Consider the following 18,805-nt stretch of genomic DNA (forward strand, 5'->3'; position numbering starts at 1 on the left):
TGTTTTTGCATATACTTGTTGTGTAGGAATGTAAATGGGCTTTATAACAAAACTTCTGGTTCTGTAATTCAGGTTGGTGAGGACTTTTGGACCTGTCTTGCTTGATTTAGAGTCATGTTGCTATCTCCTTTTTTTTCTCTGTTTTGAACTATTCGTGGAGCAAAAATTATGCCTGTTGAATTGTGCTGTCTGCTGCCTGAAGATTTGTTGTAGATTAATTCAAAAAAGAGGTGTCCAAATCCTGTTGAGGCTGTGATAGCACTCCATCTACTGGGACTTTGGCATTGCAGAATCCCGAGCATGAGTCCTATTTTTGTCCTGCATGTTCTTCCTTGAATTCTCCTCTTGGTGCCTTGACCCCTCAAATGTAAAGCTTAGTATTGGGAGCTTTTACTAAAGGTATTCCTTCCTTCCTTCCTTCCTTCCTTCCTTCCTTCCTTCCTTCCTTCCTTCCTTCCTGCCTTCCTGCCTTCCTGCCTTCCTCTCTGTTATGGAACAGACATAACATACTTCATATAAGCAAGGAGCACATTAGAAGAGGAAGACCTGACCTCTCTTGCTGCAAGTGAAACTGTATTTTCCCTGCCTTGAAACTACCAGCATTTTGGACTGACTTACAATGCTGTAATTTATGCTGTGGTATGCCTTGTGATATTACAATGTCCTTTTGCCTTTGTGTTTGATTTTTTCCCCTCTGATAAATTTTAGTGGGTATTTACCCAAAATGCCCATAGGAGAGCGAGGCATTCTCCCTGCTGTTTGCTGCCTCAGAGAAGGAATCCCATGCTTTTTTTCCTCTCCCATTAACCTTACTGCAATTTTTTTTTTCTTTTTCCTCCTTGTTTTGAAATAGTATTAACATGGGAGATATTTTTAAATAGAAACAGGAAGAAAACACGTTTCTTATCCATATGGATACACGTTACACACTAATGTGAATGAGTGACCAGAAGCACCCTTTTCGTTTTCCATTTTGAACTTCTCATATATATAAAACTGAGAAGAAAAGTTGTAGTACTTGTTCTGTTTCTTCCATTCCAAGACATGCTAAGCAAGTCACTTGCCCTTTCTTATTCAGAGTGAAAATACTTTGATCCAGTTTTCTGAAGACAATACTCATTTCATAAGAATATTTAGACAGTAGAAAATAGAGAGGATTTAGTTTGTTTGTTTAGTATTTAACCAAGTGAATAAGGCAGATTAGGGGAAGGGGAGACACTGGACCCATAAACAAGGTGATATATAATATTTTTTTTCGTTCTCCTTTTAAATAAATACCGATCAGCTTTATGTTCAGAGACAATAGGAGCCGTTGGCTTAAATTTGCAGTTTACTGTATTTATGGCTGTAATATCAAGGTGCTGCCGTCGTAATTTCATGCCCCAATGAGAAGAGCAAGGTCGAAGCAAATGCTTCCATCGGCATCTGCTAACACACTAACTCATAAACAAGGCCCGGCTGGATCAGGTGGCACGGAATAATACAGGCTAATGAAATACAGCACAGCTTTCCATTACTGTTAGTTTTTACAGTGTCGTCATTACGTGTAATTTATGTTTAAAAAATTCAATTTTATACAAGGCTCTGGGAAATAGGGGTCTGCAGGTCACCCGACGACTTTTAACGGCTCTGAGAGTCCTTATTGCACTCTACTGTTCCAACAAAATGTTAATAATAAATAATAAAAAAATCCTCTTTTACTTTTTCTCTGGTTTGCATATCTTGCTCTGTCTTTTTAATTACAAGTGGCTAAGGAGAGTTTGGGGCTCTAGATGATGTCAGGAGTTATCCCCTTTGCTGATGCTCCCAGAGGGGGGTTACTATCTGCTTGCTTTTCTTTTGTCTGTCTATCAATCAGCCGGGATCCTGTAAATGGAGTAAACACAGCTGAGGAGAGGGAGATACTTAACAACCTCTCTCCCAAACCCTCACCCTCTGACATTGCCCTCCTCTCCTCCATTACACTTCATTTTATTATAGACTCCAAAAAGCTTAGCCAGGAAGAGGAACTGCTGCTGTATTTATTTATTTATTTATTTATACTTGTTATGCCAAAATACTTTTTATTTTAACCTTTTCATTCCTGGCTGGCTCACTGTGTAATTCCTAGCATTGCTCTGTTAGTCTGATTTTCCTTCCTTATTTTAGTGCTGTGCAGCTGAGGTTAGAGCACCCTTATCAGTTCCGATTGCTGCTTAGTCACCCTGATGGGTTAAAGTGTATCATGTTTCTGAAAGATTGCACTTGCATAATTAACAGTCTTGTAGATGAATAGAGCTGTAAGAATTCAAAGCTCTTTCAGCAACTTTTCAAATTACTTTTATTTCTGCATTTTTCAGCCTGACAGTTGAGACCGGTCCATGTCCCTTTGATGTGCGGGTTCCTTTACTAAAGTTTGAGCTGGAAGTGCAGTCAGCAGGATGTTTATATTCAAATGCAGTGTCTCAGTGTAAATCAAAGGAAAAAAATCAGCGTGATGTTTCTGAAACCTTAGGTTTTATTCAAATGTTGGGTTGGGCTCAGCCTCACGAATGACCGTGTGTGAAAGAAAATGGATCAGGAGACTTTGCCTTTTTGACCTTTTTGAAATACATTCAGCTAAGCACAGAGTAGGATGTAGGAGACAGATTTGATAACAGTCAACCAGCACTGCATGTAACTGACTGAACAGGTGTAATCATTAGTCTGGATCAGATCCCAGAAGGATTTTATGATGATTCTTTTAAAATGTGGCCATGTTCTTTCTGAGCAGAGTTGACTCAGTGGCTTCCAGGAACAGAAGTGTAATGTCATTTCAGCGTGCCGACCAGCAGATCTTCCTTTTAGTCATGTGGTACCAGGCACTAACTTCAGGTGGTCACATAGGGTCACATAGGTCACAAGTTGTCCTGTCCTACTTTGTTTTCTCCTTAATAGAAAGTGTGGGGGGGAAAAAAACAACAGCTGCCACCCCCTGCCCCATACCCTCTCCTGCCTTTTGTCCCTGCCAAAGGGTTGGTGGGGGGGTTGCTTCAGGGTGGTCTTTTAGAGCGGTAATAAAGCTGGCTTTGGAAACCCACAAAGGAACTGAATTTTTCCACCACCTTTCCTTATTATGGCAGATTTCTTAATTTCACCTAAACAGAAATGTCTCCCCAAAACTGATGTAGGCTTCAGGTTGTGAAAATCTTACGTGAATTACTGGACTGAGCAGTGTAAGGAGGAACATAATGAAGAAAAATATATTTTCAGTGCATAGGATGGGAAAAAGGTTGTCACTAATATGTCAGAACCTGCATCAGAAGGAGAAAAACCAGTGGCTCGTCTAGTTAAGTTCATGGAAGGGTTTTACATTGCAATTATTGCTGCTGTGTTTTGACAGAAAACAGGTAAAACTCACATCTCCTGAGTTTTATTTTCTGACTGCCAGCAGTTCAGTTCTGACCTTGAAGCACTTCTCATATCTGTATGTCTCTCACAGATGTCCTCTTCCTCATCTGTGAAATACGGGTAACAGTACTGTGAGTACTCCTCTACTTCAGAGTGGTCATAAGAGGAACAATATTTTGATGTACATGAGGTCCTTAAATAGTAATAGATATTATAAAAGGACATAAACAGACAGTCAAGTCTTAAAAGTTCTTGTACAAAAGAGCTCTTTATACAACACCCGAGGTGCAGGCACCAAGAGATGCTTGTGACAACCCATTTCGTTCTCTGACTTGCTCTGTTTCTGTGTTTGACTACAATTTACAGAGGCTGAGTGATGCCTGCAAATTGAGTGGCAGCAGTGACAATCAAAAAAGAGGGTCAGCAAGAGCCTTTGAGTGCAAAACAATTGTGAGTGCTGGATTATTCAAATCAACACCCTGAAGCCTGAAAAGGAATTTTTAAATCTATGTGAAAATTATGACATTCTTTGCAATGGCTGTGGTGCTGTAGAGGAATGAAATGGATGGTTGGGGGAAGGGAACAGGTTTGCATTCTGTGGGGCTCTGAAGACAGTTTCCGTGCATCCTTCTCCTCAGCTCAGTCCTTGCTCAGTACCCTCTGCGGTTAGATTATTCCTTGCAGATAGCAATCAACTGGAAGGAAGTGTGTGTCTAATTTGCATGAGATTATTTAAAACAAAAAAAAAAGGTCTGCATTAGTCAGGGTGATGGTAAACAACGCAAAGAGATGCCTTTTATAATATAGCCGTGGCTCAGCTTTCAAAGCCAAATATAATTCACTTACAATTGGCAGTTTCCTTTATTGTTCCTTTTAACCTTTTGCATTCTGCATGGACTTGATCTTGCTTCAGCCGCAGAACAACGAAAATGTTTGTTTTCCAAAGTGTTGGAAAGTGGATTTAGAGCAATTCCACTGTTAACTGAGGTGATTTTCTTGAGATACCTATTTGAGAGTTACACTAGACACAAAGCTCCAGTTTTTGTGACACTGCTTTTGCATCCAAGGGCAGTGGTATTATTTTTGGCTTGCCAATTTCCTGCTAGGTTAGAACGATGAATGAACATGGATACTTTTTCATGTAGTGATAGGACTGTGATAAAATACAGCGAGATGAGATATTGGAACAGATGACACTTAGATCTGGTTTAGAAATTCACACTTCTGTGTGTAATGAATATATCAAAGTTGAATAATTTGGGCATGGAAAACTCATACTGTGTGCATACATGTGTGTAGGTGGTGAATTTGAAAAAAAATCATTCCAAAGGGAAATGTGATGAGTTGGCTATAATTGCCTGAGGAGAGAATATCTTAGAATATCTTGTCCATTTTTGTTACTGTGTGTGAGAAAGGACCAGCATGAAGACAGGTATATTTCTGAGTGCACAGATGACTCATCATTACTCAGTGTCCACCAGGTAAACTTACTCCATATATATGCTTAAGGAATCAGCTCCAGGTCTCCCTTGATCTTGAGGCCAAGATGACAAGGCCTTAAAAGCATCTTGTCCAGATGAATGAAGAGGTTTTCCAAGGTGATGGCAATCCCAGTCTTCTCCTCTGATAATTGAGAAGGGATGTAGTTGTGATAGTCTTCTGTCCAATGTCACTAGTACCATGGCCAAGACCACTTCACAAGGCAGCAGAATAGTCCAGGGAAGTAGTAAAAATTCTAATTTGTACTATACTCAAACCAGGAATTGCAATGTCAAAGGCTTCCCGTCATTCTATCATTCACATCAGCTTTTTCTTCACAGCACAGCAGGGTTTAAATGGAAACAGTGATACTTGTCCCTAGTTGGCAAGATCAGAATAATCCTAAAGGCTCACTTTATCTGCAAAAGATTTTAGCTTTTTTTCTCAAACAGGATGAGAACATGGTGTGGTTAGGACACAACAGACATTGTTTTCTGCCCTTTTTGCAGAATGAAGATCCTCCATTACTTCTGATGTTTCTAAGTGTTAAATATTATCAGATTTGCATGGAAATAGAACAAAATGCCATATTTGCAGCCAGCAACTAATGTTGTCTCCATCTTTTTGAAATCCAGTAGTTGCTGGTGATCTGCAGTGTTGGTATCTGTTTATGGATTCTACATTGAATTAATGGTTAAAACAGTTTCTTTCTGATTGGACTTTGCTTTTTAACATGTATTAGACACCATAAATACTGCTTTTGTGAGTAGAGCAATACGCTGAGTTGTGTTTTTCTGCCTTTTATTACACTCACTGTAGGTCTTGTTCTATATTGTTTCATGTGGTTTTGGTTCCTTACTATTTGAGCCATGCATCAAATACAAGTGACAGGGTGATTCTGTCAGATTGCAGGACCAAAGATCAGGAACTTTTGGTTTCTGATACTGTTTCTTACACTGACAATATTTTGTTGTTAGAGAAATCACTGAACTTCTCTGAAGTGCTCTGTGGAGTAGATGAATAGTGTCTCACAGGAACTCAGTTTCTCACATGCTCACAGGAATAGGGAGAAGATCTGTTAATAGTTATAAAGCCTTCTGAATACCACAAGCATTGTGTTAGTGCTTATGATATTAAATAACAGTTCTGAGACAGACTTGTGTATTTATTTCTGGCAATATTGTTTGTGCTACAGATTATTCTGTCTAGACCCCCAGTATGCAGTGAAGTTAAAGATCCTGAAAAAAATTATTGAAACTTAGCTAATATGCCCAGTGGCCTGACCATTTTCTATATTGCATGTCTCTGTAATGTTAAAAAGCTTAGTTTTTTAAAGGATTAAGTTCAGGAATTTCGTCTACCAACAATGCTTTATGGATCTCGAATGGGGGTGATGGAGAGAAAGTATTCCCCCCATTTTTCTCCCAGTGCTGTCCTGTTCATACCATTTTCCTCACTGTGCTTAGTCCCTACAAGAATCATGTCTGCCTCTTATCTTCTAAATCTCTCTCCTTAAATCCATATTCTCACTTCCCGCCTTTCTGAATGTTTTTGCATGCACTCTATGTATGGTGAAAGGTCCCAAATCCCTTCACGTGTTCCTCCTAGCAGGGACACTGGGTTTTTATGTGCTTCTGTGCAGGAGAATAATACAACAAATGATACACAGCTGTCCAGCTCACTTCATGGTTGCCATCTGAGTACTAGATTCTTTTTTAAAGAATGTTTTCTGCTGTTGGAAAAAATAATCCAGCTGTGCTTCCTTCTTCAGAGATGCTGGTCATCATGAGTCCTTTAGCTGCTTTTCTTTTCTCCCTCGTTGGCCAAATTCTTTCCATATGTTGTGGCCAATTACAGATGGTCATCCTGGCGTTTCCTGATGGCAGGAGTCACTGCAGCAACGTGTACCATGTGTGCAGTGTTACTACAGCTCTGTGTGAAACGAAAACCAGGCTGCCCTGGGGCAATCTAATCATGCACCAATGGGCCGGGGCAATGCTCAGCTGAAAGTTTGGGCTTGGCCTTGTTTTGATCTGTTTTGTTATAGTTTTATTTCCTCCTTACATTCTGTGTCCCATTCATACTAATCACAGTCAGTCCTGATTTTTTTTTCTTTTTATTTCTGCATTTGTCATAAAATAAAGCAAATTATTCCCGTCTTCGGAAACGATCTAGACTAATTAGTCGTCTAACCCAATAATTAGTTTTTTGTTTCCCTGTCTGTTTTCATGCATTATTGTTAGTTTTTTCCCCTCTTTTTTTTTTTTACACCATTACAGATTAAAATGAGCCACATTTGCAGTTGATGGTATCTTTTTTTCGGGGGAAGAATGGAGAATTGCAATAGAAAGCTACTTCAAAAGCAGCAATAAACTCAAGGATAAATTAAGGAAATTGAATGAGCCACATTTGGAAGCAGCATTGAGGCTAATATTCTGTCGCTTAAGGTTAAATTGCAACAGAGAAAGAGAGAGAGGGAGACATTCCAGTGAATCCAAAATTGGGGAGGCATTACTGCTCAAGTCAGTGCCAAAATTCTTTGCAGCTTGAAAGGGTTCTGCCTGGCTTGAGAATTTAATTATGTGTGCATCAAGTGGGTAAAGGTGCTAAACTGATTTCATTTCCTCTGCTCCCCCAGGCCTGACAGATGAAGAAATCGACCTGGCGTTCCAGCAGTCGGGCACTAGCACGGATGAGCCACAGTCCCCAGGTCCTTCTACACACCCGGTGCCAGCTCAGCCTCCTCACACCGTGGTGTATAGTAAGTAACACTTCGAAAAATATCTGCTCCCAATTGCTTTCTGCTGTGATTTCTGCAGCGATTTCACAGATTCATGTGCCACATCCTGGATTTCAATTCAACTGATGATACTTTTTGTCATAATCAGACACCAAATGTTACTTTGAATGCACTTCATGGTTGTTGATGCTTGTGACAAGATCATGTTACACAAGGAAAATGAGATACAAATGATCACTGTCTACAAACAAATGTCATCCATACCAGCCAGTGACACCTCTTGACCTGAAGGTGGAAAGTCAATGCAAATTAGATTCTGACACACTGTACGGACGTCAGAAAAGCACTTTGTCAACACGGGACTCAGTCTTCCCTTCTAAAACTCGGAAAACTTTTCTCTCTGATCTTAAATAATCTGAGGTGTAACAGCAGAAATTCTGTGTATACTATGTGGATGTGATTGTATGATTTTTGTGTACAAAATACGCTCTCAAAGAAATTTTAAAGTCCCAACATAATCTGTGTAGACTCAAAATTTACATATATATTTGCATTTTAAAACAAACCTCGCAAAAAAGTATCTAAGCTCCAAACAATAAAAACCAAAGTACACACCATTAAAAATCCATCAAAAGAAGCTGTTCAGCTCACATGTGTGTCTGGTAGTTTGAAAATCACTTCACTTACCTGCCAAGTATGAAGAATAGGATTTTGTTGCTGCTCTTAAACAGCTCTGTGGCAGATATTGACTGATGTAACACTCCACTAGAGCTGTGTTTATTAGTTTATGGCACAGGTTTGCTATTGCTGGAGACAATACTAGACTTGCTTTCTGAGTTTTTAGCTGCTCTGGTTTGGCACAGTTTGAGATGAAAAGCTTTTGTGGTAGTATTGGGCTCAGAACTGGAATATTTCTGGCTGTTGTATTGTGTGTGCTGGTGAACTCCAGGGCTGAATTCTGCCTCCTAAGCTAATTCCTGTCTGCTGTAGTCCACAGAAAATGCCAGGAAAGCAAAATCTGCTGTCTTGCTGTAGAAGCAGGGCCAGATCCCTCTTGGTGCTGTCCATTGCTCATTCAAATAATTCTTACCACAACCCAGTACTGGAAGAGTTCATCTTCCCTTATTTCAGTGTTCCACTAGTATGAGTAGAGCAGGGAAGCAGCATGCAGTTCAGCCTGGGAAACACTGTCATCGCTGTTAACCCTGGCAGCTTTATCACTCTTTGGTTGTTTTCCTTTTGCTATTTTGGGTTTCTTCAAAGCAGCAGCTCCCACTTTCTTCTTGCTAGGTAAGAATCTTCACTAAAATTTCAACATCAGAATGTTCCCAGTAACAGCTTGAAAGAGCATTTTGAAAGTATGATTCTGTAATGCTTGGAAATCAAAGGTTACTAAAAATACTACCAAATAAAAGCCTTCGCAGGGGTTCTAATTGTAAACTGGTGCTGTAGCTTTGTGATCTGGTTGGTGCTTTTTAAATAATTTGAACCCAAAGATTTTCCTTGTGAGGCAGTCCTTTTCAGCAGCCCCCACAATCAGGAAAGGGGTGACAATGAGTTCATTAGGTATTGTTCCTCCCCACTCTAGCTGTTTGTTGTAGACATTCTATTTAAGCTTAACTTCTAAATGGATGTATAAAAAGAATAAATAGCTGGACATACATGGTATTCGTTTACCAAAATACTTGTTTTGATTAGTTCTCATCTGTGCCCTATTCTAGTTCTTGACTGGTGTAGTACTGGTGGGTGTTAATGATGGATCCATCTTTGTTGTCTTCCTATTAAGTGCTTTCTATGGTATTAGAATTCCAAAAGCCATATCTGAATTTTTCTAGACCTGATGGATGAGACTGTGCAGTGGCTCAGTGCTCTTTCAAGGTGTGTCGTTTGCTGTAGGTTATTTCATCAGTTGGATGCTAATCCTGCAATGAGTATTTCTGAATTGATCCAAATCTGCTTCAGGACAGTTTTTTCTGTGATAGTTTACTAAGTCAGTTTATCTTTCACAGTTTTGTTAGGGGCTGTCATGTACAGAGGAAGATAGATACTACTTTTTCTGTCTACCTGTTACGCTTATCTTCTCACAGAGTGCTTATGACACTGAGCTGGAATGCTGCAAGATTTGAAGTCTGAAAGAATATCTAAAGGGCTAGTGAGATAGAGAGGCTGCTCAGTCTGTACACTGATTTGTCAATGGGAACAACTCATGTTGAAGAGCTTATATTGAAAAAGACTGCAAGCTGTATTTGCCTTCTCCAAAGGAGACATTGAGTTTCTTGTGAAGCAATATCGGATCTGCTTGAGCTTAGGACTTGAAGACTGTGAACCACTCTGTGTTTGATATTTTTGGGTTTTTTTAAGCTTTTTTTTTGAGCAGTTTTGACACCTCTACACAAAACACAAAATGAGGAGGGCTTTGTGCTGAAAAGCAGAGGCTTGCATTTTAAAAAATCTAATTTCTCTCTGCACCCTCTTCCCACAAGGTGTTGCCGCTTCATGTTTAAAAATTGCATTAAAACTCTGGGTTACAAGTACAGAAGTTCAGGATGGTTCAGAACCATCTCAAGCATTTCTTCAGCAGGAATGAAGCAAACAGCCAAGCTGATGATCTTGCTAGTAATGCCAGTGTAAGATGCCCACTCCTGTGAGTTGCAGCAATAAATCCTGTATACCCCTTTTGAATTTGCTTCCTTTCAAGCAACAGGGATCTCCTGCTGTTGCCACCAGTCTGTTCTGTTTCTTAAATTCATACCGCTTAAATACTTCCTTTTGTACAATTGAACTTAATGTTCTAATGTTTTATTGGAAGTACCTGTAATTTGTATAAATACTTCCTAATTCTTGAAGAGTTAACAAGAAAAAAGCACACTTGTAAGCCTTTAGAGTAGCATAGGTCTTGTATGCTGAACCGCTTCTGGGTTTGGTTGAAGAGAAAGTATAAAAACTTTTTTGGGGAAGAGACAATAATTAAATTTCTAGTATTTTAGGTCAATACCATCTCTACTACTTCTCCTCTTGTTCTGGAGGAGTAATTCCTTCCCTCTAGTTTGTACTTTTGCCAAGAGGTGTCAAAACTGCTTAAAAAAAAAGCTTAAAGAAAGCTTGAATTTGATTAATATAGAGAAACAAGACTTTGCCTGACTGATAATAAAACTGATAAATGACATTTGAATTACTTGTAGCAGTAATTTATTACATAAAATATCTTTTATTTGACATGCGATTAGTTGCTGGAAGCATCACTCAATCTGACTAGTTTAAACATGCTCTAAAATGAACCCCCAGTAAAAAAACAGGGCTGTCTGCTATTGGTGTTATGAAATACACTAATTCAGCACTGAGGACAAAAATCTGACTTTAAATACTTAAATGATTAATTTGTTGATTTTTTTTTTTTTTACCTTTCTAACCCATATAATTACGAGCAAACTCAGGGGAGTTTCTGAGCGAGGTGTGCAAAGCTGCATGCTTACCATCCAGGTATTGTCTGTGTTGTTCCCCATGGTATTTATGGGCTCCATTTATGGGGGTTTGTGCAGATTTTACACCTGCTTAAAAATCAGCTCCAGTGACTTTTTTCTTGCCATTTGGATCTTCTTTTCACATCCCTGTGTCTTCATTATGCACAAGTCTGTAAAATACAGACTGTTTCCTCTTACAATTAAAAAGGGTAACTAGAATCCAAACTCTTTTCTTTTTCCCCAACATATTTCCGTGGATTCACTGTTTTCTTTTGGAAATTCACCTCTTCCAGCATCAGTTTCTACAGTTTTAGAAGTGGATACACATACTAGTGAAGCTGACCTTAAGTTGGATGCACAAGGCCTAATTAGTCGCTGTTAGGAAAGTTAATTCTTAGGTGAATGGGGATCTGAAAAATAGTAGGTGTTTACTCTGGAAATGTGATTTACAGTGACTGCTGTGGAAATTAAATATACTTAGTGAAAACACAGACATATACCTGGAGAAAATGTCTGTGTCCCTTCCATTTGACTTTTGAAGGCCTCTCAGTAGAATGGTTTGGTACTTTTGCAGTGCCTAAAGTAACTGGGCTGTCAGTGCTTTTTCACTTTATCTGGACTTTATTTGTTTTACAAGTGGAGAAATTGAGAATATGCACAGTCAGTGTGAGCATGAAGCTTAAAACAGAAAAACTCCTAAACCCCTTTTCACATCTTCACGCTTTAGATTAGAGAATTGCAGACAAAAAGAAAGGTTGAGTGTATTTTAGGCAGTGACTGTGACATTCTTTGTAACATCGTGAAGTTGCTGTGGTCAGTGCAGAGCCTTTACTGCGTCCCTCACTCACTCACTTCTTCTCTCCACCCCCCTCACTTTTTTTTTTTTTGTCACAAGACAGATTTCACACATCTCTAAAATGAGTAAAATGGCATTTCAGCTTCTTGTCTTTATAGACTCTCTGAACTTTAGGAAAGATCATTCTGGTCCCTTTTCATTAATAATGAAAACCAGGGGGCAATAAAATGTTCTTAGCTCAAGCATTACAGGAATGGAGGGAGAGATGAGTGAGGTGAAAGGGCAAAGCAGATGGATTCCTACAGGTGTGTCTCCTTCCTGCTCAGAGGTCAGTGGAGCTGGGAGGGAGTTTGGGACAGCCCATCAAGGACAGCCATGGGCAGGATTCACAGGCCCCTGAGAGAATTAACCCTGTACAACAGCAGCTCAGCCTGGAACAAATCATATTGTCATAGAAGGATATTTTTAGTCAGAAGTTTAGGGGAGAGGACTGGACAACCAAGAGACTTCAGATACCAGAAGTGACAGTGGGGGCACAGCACAGAGGGGAAAGTGGGATAGATGGCTGCGGTTTGCAGCAAGATTAGCGAGAGATCATTTTAAATCCTGACATGTACACAGCCAGTTACTGCAGCTTAGCTGACGTGTGTTAACTCATTAAGTTAAAAAGTTATGATAATTTGATCATGTGCCTAAGCTCCAAAACTGCAACTGCAGCAACCCAAAATACTCCTGGTGACACTATTCACCAGTTCTGACAGAGATGCCTTAATTTGTTCAGATTTCTAGCCAGAGGATAATTTCAGGAGCTGTGTCCTAAAATGTAGCAAGAAGCTCTGAGTGCCAGTATTTGGGAGTCAGACCCAAATACTCTGGACCCTAAGGGCTAGAATTAGGGGAACTCTTGGGATGAAATGCCTGTAGAAGAATTCAGCAACAAGCAAAATGGCAATAGCTGAGCAAAGCAGAGAGGAGACCAGTGGCCACCCATTTCAGCCAGTTAAGCCTCCTTTTGAATACCTAAATTGAGACTTTGGAGAACATAATGCATTTATGAGACAATGTAGTCACACGTAGATTTGGAGACCACACCAGTCTCCCATCTCGTCAGTTCTGCCCACATCCTGCCACTGAACTTTAGGCAAGATCATTCTGCATCCTCTTTATTATTAAAGAAAACCGGGGGCAGTACAAGGTTCATTCAGGGAACTGCGAGGGAGGTGACAGGATAAGGCTGGTGGAAAACTACAGGTATCTTCTGATTCTGCTAAAAGGAGCAGGGCATACCATATCTTTGCTTTCCTTTGTGGAGCCTCTAAGCTTCTGTGCAGAATTTTATGTTGAATATCTCAAGCTTTAATCTACTTCTTTACCTCTCTCTGTAGATAATTTCATTGCATATTTTCTCTCTGCTCTTTATGTGTGCTTTGGTCCCTATTTGTAATTTAAGCTTGAAAGACACTGGATCCTTCCTCATTGAAGTGGTCCGTAATTGCTGACACAGTTTTCATAAACTCATTTATTGCCCTGACAGATTTATCTTCTTTCTTAAAACACTCCCTTCTTTCCTTTCTCCTGCACTCGTCTGGGTCTCTGGCTCTGTCCCCATTTACAGAAACTATGGTAGTGGAGAACAGTAGGTATTCAGGTAAGGAGTTAACCTTAGCTAGTACCAGCCCCAGAGACAGTTGCCTGGGTTCAGAGTGCCTTCTGCAAGGAAACAGTAGGTCAAAACAGCTTGATGGACCCTTTTTAATTGCTGCTCTGGTTTCTCTCCCTGTGACACTACAAGGCCAGTGTCAATGCCACAGGTCTGGCCAAATGTTTAAGTGTCCTCAGCCAAGGGCCTGCACACTGTGTGTTAATCATTGCTCTTTTCTCTGATAAAATGGATGTACAAAAATGTTGTCACCTGAAGTTCTGACTATGATTATTTCTTGATTCTGACCTTTAGGTCCCCCTGGCTCCAGATGGCGAGATTATGGTGCTTTGGCTATCATAATGGCAGGAATTGCCTTTGGATTCCACCAGCTCTACAAGGTAATATGTCCCTTGCTACTCCTACACTGTACTCTGAGAGAAACATGTTAATGCTGCTTGTGTCCAAATGATCATGTTGCTTCCAAGCTGGTGAAGCATCTCTGTTCTGACTGGCACTGCCATTGGTATATTTGATAAATGTAGACACTTAACATGAAAATGCAGAGTCAAAAAGTGGCAAGCAAACTAGTTTTCAGCTGTAAATCTCAAACTACTGGAAATAAGGTAATTTCCATTGTGTATGCTCTTGTTGAAGCATATTCCGTTCCTAGGATGAGGCTGCAGAAGGTTCCATGCTAGCTAGAGGAGAGTTGTGACCTATTATATCCAGTCCACCCTCTGCAAGGGCGGAATGGGGCAGATTTCATGGCTGTGTCCAGACTTAGGAACTGGTTTTCAGCACCCTGACAAATGTAAACACAAAACTCCTCTTCTTTTACCAGCTACTGTAGAGGGAATTTCTTTTCTCAGCCAGATGTGTGGATAAATGATCACTGGCTCTGTGATAAAGGCTGAGATTTGAGGGGTGGGATTTGAGGATGTTTCTGGTAGATTAGAAATAGCGCTTTGCACATCCCTATTTCCTGAAAAAGTTTCTGTACTCCATGCAGAAATACCTGGTCCCTCTCATCATGGGAGGCAAAGAAGACAGGAAACAACTTCAGAGGATTGAGTCAAACATTTCTGAGATGAGTGGCAGTGTGACACAGACAGGTAAAGATTAATGACTCCATCAATTCACCCCTCAAAGCTTTTCTCCCTCTATCCTCCATTCTGCCAAGACCCCCACCCTTTTCTTTCCCTCCATCTCCACTTTATGTGGTGACTTCATTTATCTGCTCTGAGAATCTGTTCACATTTGCAAATGAAGCCGCCGTCATTTCGGTTTAATTTGAAATTGCTTGTTTACTGTCGGCACGGCCTCAATTAATTATGTTTTTACGGAAAGGCTCCCAACCTCAGAATATTAATAAGGGGAATAAAATGACAGCCTTTTGGAGGGCTGTAAAGTTCATTTTTAATTTCTGCTTCTCTGATATTTTCAGCGGCTTTTTTTTTTGGTGGTTTCTCCCCACCTTCCATCTGAAAATCCAAGGGAGGGTCAGGAGAGTCTGTAATTACTGTGCCTCCCTGACCTTAGCCACCTTCTCTGTTATTGACTCTATAGGGTGTCTGTTCATTACCCGATGTCCTAATGGTGGTCTGGATTAGCTGTTACCTGTCACACCAATAGAGTTTTTAATTTTATTTATTTTATCAGCTTGTTTACTGCCTGGAAGCTTTGGATAAAGTGCCAAAGTAGAAAAAGTTCTACAGCTGAAGTTGGAGTCCAGCAGAAGTTCTTCTGTGTTTGTTGGGGTGTAGGAAGGGAATACAGGATGCTCTCTTGGAATAAAAGGGGAAAAGTGCGAAGTATATTCAGTTGGGATGAAAAAAATTATGATTTTCAGCAGTAAGTTTATTAAAGATACTGGGGTTGAAGGAGCTGGTAGGTTGAGAATGGGAGGATGCTAATTACACTTTTCATTGAAGGGTGAGAGGAAAAGCATCTTTCATTTCTCATGATACCCTAAGGTCAACCCTGAGAGCAGCCTCTTCCCAGACTGGAGCTAGCTAGCCCCAGTGTTTGCCTGCAAGAGCCCCGAGATAGATAAATGATACAAACATTGTGTAAGTTCAGGGAGATGTACAAATCATAAACCAATATAATTAAAAGGGAGAGGTTTTAGACGGATATACTGTGGTCTATAGACATCTATACAATGGAAAGATAAACTAGAAATACTGGAGGTTAGATGCAGTGCAGGTAGATTACCCATAGTGCAAATAAATCATATGGATTAAAGTGAGCAGGCGGGCATAGATAAATTAAATATAGTAGGAATAGAGGCATCTTTGTAGCTAGACAGCAGGAAAAGCGTGTGTGAGTGTGTAAGTGTGGATGTATCTCAGTTTAACTCTTCTGCTTTTTCCCTTACAGTGACTCAGTTACAGACAACCTTAGCAGCTGTCCAGGAGCTGCTAATCCAGCAGCAACAGAAAATCCAAGAGCTCACCCAAGAACTGGCTGCTTCCAAGGTACCAGCTTCCAACTCTTCACCTTTAGAGCATCATCAGTTTTGGAACATGCATGGCTTCTTTTGTGGGCATGTGGAGAGCACCTATTGGGTTCACAACCCAGCCATCAGCTCTGCCATATCCCCAAACAGTTTCTCTGCATCTGACTTCTTCATGGGTGGTGTAGTTAGAGCACTGGATATGAGTTGGATACTCACTGAAATACATCTGATTTTGGAGAGGGCTTTACTGGGTAGTTTTGGATGAAGCTCATGTGTCTGAGGCCTCAGACCTGTTCTCGGCTCCATACCTTCTGCGCTGCACTTGAGATGAAATTGCTGTGGATTTAGTCCACTGACCAAAAGAGGCAAAGACCAGTTGTGCAGAGAATTTTTTTTGTGTATGTAATTTTACCAGTTTGTATTTCTCCTGTACTCTGTACATCATGTTCAGCCAAGCAGATACTTGAAGGACTGTATGTAAGTCACTTGTTCAGGTCCAGGTAATGGCCAAACATTCTTACTATTTGGGTTCTTGTTTCAACGATTTTGGTCAGCTGAGTGTAACAGGTGGCCCCATTACAACCCTGTTAATGACACACAGTGACCCATTCCCCTTGACTCTTGACTTGACCTTGGCAATAAAGCCATCAATTCTGACTAGTTTGTGTTGTTACATGTGTAAATAAAGTACCCACTTTTAACCAAAATTGATTTTCTTTCTGTCAATGAGAATTAGTGCTTTACTCCAAAGTACTTTGCAACCATTGGCCCAAGCATTCTATCAGTGAGTAAGTGTTGACATGTGAGGTGGGGTGAATGTGGAGCAGTCACATGGAGATGAAGTCTTCCTTTGACTCGCAGACTTGGGATTGTTCAAGGCCAAGATTGTTCACAGTTATCTTGTGGTATTCTCTGTACAGGGAGATTTTCCTGTGAAATCCTTTAGGCAATGCTTACAGCCCTTTACCTGCAGCAGGAACAGTTGTCTTCTCCCCTTACCACACTTTAATCTCATGCAGATGCTTTGATGGTGTGTAACTGGTGGGCCACAGCTGACTCTGTGCTGTGCACACTGTACAGGAGGAATCCCTCAGTGGCACAGCTGTAAATGCAACCATGAAAGTCAGTTTATGGTCACAACACTCTGCTTCAATTTTCCTTGGGAACTGTGGCCTGACAGTGGCCTGGAGCCAGTCCGGAAATTGGAAAACTGTTTTCAGGTCTTAAGTGTTAAGATTAAGAACACATGTTGAGCTTTAAGAAGGAAAAAGGCCATAAGTCTTGGTGGTTTAGAGAGTCTTGAAGAAGTTTTCCTTCCCCCCTCTCTACCCCCCGCACTGAAATGGTAGCACACATTGTTATGATATCTAAACCTCATGTGTACAAAGAAAAACTTGGGCAACCCCACAAACCAAAGAATAAAAGCTGTGTTTTCTCAGCTGCAATGTAAGTTTTTATATCTGCTTTTCAAACTCCTACTGGCATGCTGTAAAAAATTAAAAAGAGCGACTTTAAGTAATTAAAAAACGTACATAAAAATTCAAGGCTTGAATTTTCTACAACTGTTTTTAAAGAGACTGGCTAAAAAGCCCCAGATGTCAGATTTTATTTCTAAATCCTAGGCATCTGGCACCATATGTGTTTTGGAAATTTGAGTCCTTTGCAGGCCAGTGAGTGGAAATCACTCCCTTGTTAATGTGCTGCTGTAGCTTTCAAGGTCTTAGAAAGCCAGAACAGTGGCTCCTGGATTCTTGCTGTCTGAGGGCTGGGAGTGTGAATCCTGAGGGAACACATCTGTGTATAACACAGCTACTACAGCCTGAGCCTCGCCCAGCTCTTTGGGTTTGAAGCCCAGAAGTCACTGTGAGCAGTGCTGGCTGTGGGGTTACTCAGCAGTAGCTCAAGACTGTTTAAGAGTAAGTAGGAGCAAGCAGTTCTGGCTACATCTAGTGAGAACTGCTGAGGAGGAGTTTTGTGTTATTCCGGTTCTGGCTTCATTTGGTGGGGAATTTATTAGAACTATCTCTGCAGTGATACTCACCAATGTGTTTGTTTCTAATGGCTTTTAGCAGAAATTACTCATGCCAGGCATGAGTATTATTTGGTCTCATGGCTACAGGAATTACTGGAGGAAAAGGATGGGATAACCATAGACCATGATCTGTGTTTAGAAAACTCCCATTTCTCACGTTCCCAAAAGGGTTAAAAGAAAGAGTGCCAAAAGTATTGTCTGCAGCATGTTATCCTCAGTTACTTACTCTAATTTCTGCCTGATATCCCATGGCAATTCTGATGCAATTCTGACAGCAGCTGTACTAGGCTTCCATGAGTTACTTATCGTCTTTCCCCACAAAACTGGATCCATTGCCTTGAAATATCCAAGAGACAGTGCCTAGTCCAGCTGCTTCTGGAGATACGACCTGGTAACTCAAGCACAGATCTAATTCTTCAGATCAAGTAGGGAATATTTTTGCTGCTTTCAAGTATGTATTTATCAGCCCACCTCTAAACACCACAGAGTGCAGATAATGGATTCTTTCTTTTATGATTTAGGAGAAATGAGAAAATGGTTTTAAAGTAGTTGTTAATATATAGTATTCGAATCTGTTGTCTTAGCTAAGTTCAGTCTCAGAAAGGAGTAAAGGACCTGATTCAGTGCAACTCCCACTGCTTTTCCAGATCCTAGTTCTAGTTCTTCTCTAGAAATCATTCACTAGGTCAGTGCCAAATGATTTGGTTTATCTCTCTGTGTATTGTTCTCTGTCTGATATGTTGGTGGAAAACATCCAATGTGGGCCCAGCTGTGCCTGAATTCTCACAAGTGCTGGCCTCCTGAAAAAAGAAATGTCCCCTTGAGATG

The 18,805-nt window shown here is 40.5% G+C and overlaps 1 protein-coding gene across 1 annotated transcript in view; it reads left to right on the forward strand.

Moving 5' to 3' along the window:
• PEX14 (peroxisomal biogenesis factor 14) overlaps window positions 1-18,805 on the forward strand; it is a 70,800-nt gene that overhangs the window by 47,450 nt on the left and 4,545 nt on the right. Inside the window, exons 4-7 of the mRNA XM_039563803.1 lie at window positions 7,487-7,609; window positions 13,800-13,885; window positions 14,497-14,599; window positions 15,867-15,964. Coding sequence (XP_039419737.1) covers window positions 7,487-7,609; window positions 13,800-13,885; window positions 14,497-14,599; window positions 15,867-15,964 — 410 coding nt within the window. The remainder of the gene's footprint in view (window positions 1-7,486; window positions 7,610-13,799; window positions 13,886-14,496; window positions 14,600-15,866; window positions 15,965-18,805) is intronic.

This window comes from Corvus cornix, chromosome 21, assembly GCF_000738735.6.
Source record: "Corvus cornix cornix isolate S_Up_H32 chromosome 21, ASM73873v5, whole genome shotgun sequence".
NCBI lineage: Eukaryota > Metazoa > Chordata > Aves > Passeriformes > Corvidae > Corvus > Corvus cornix.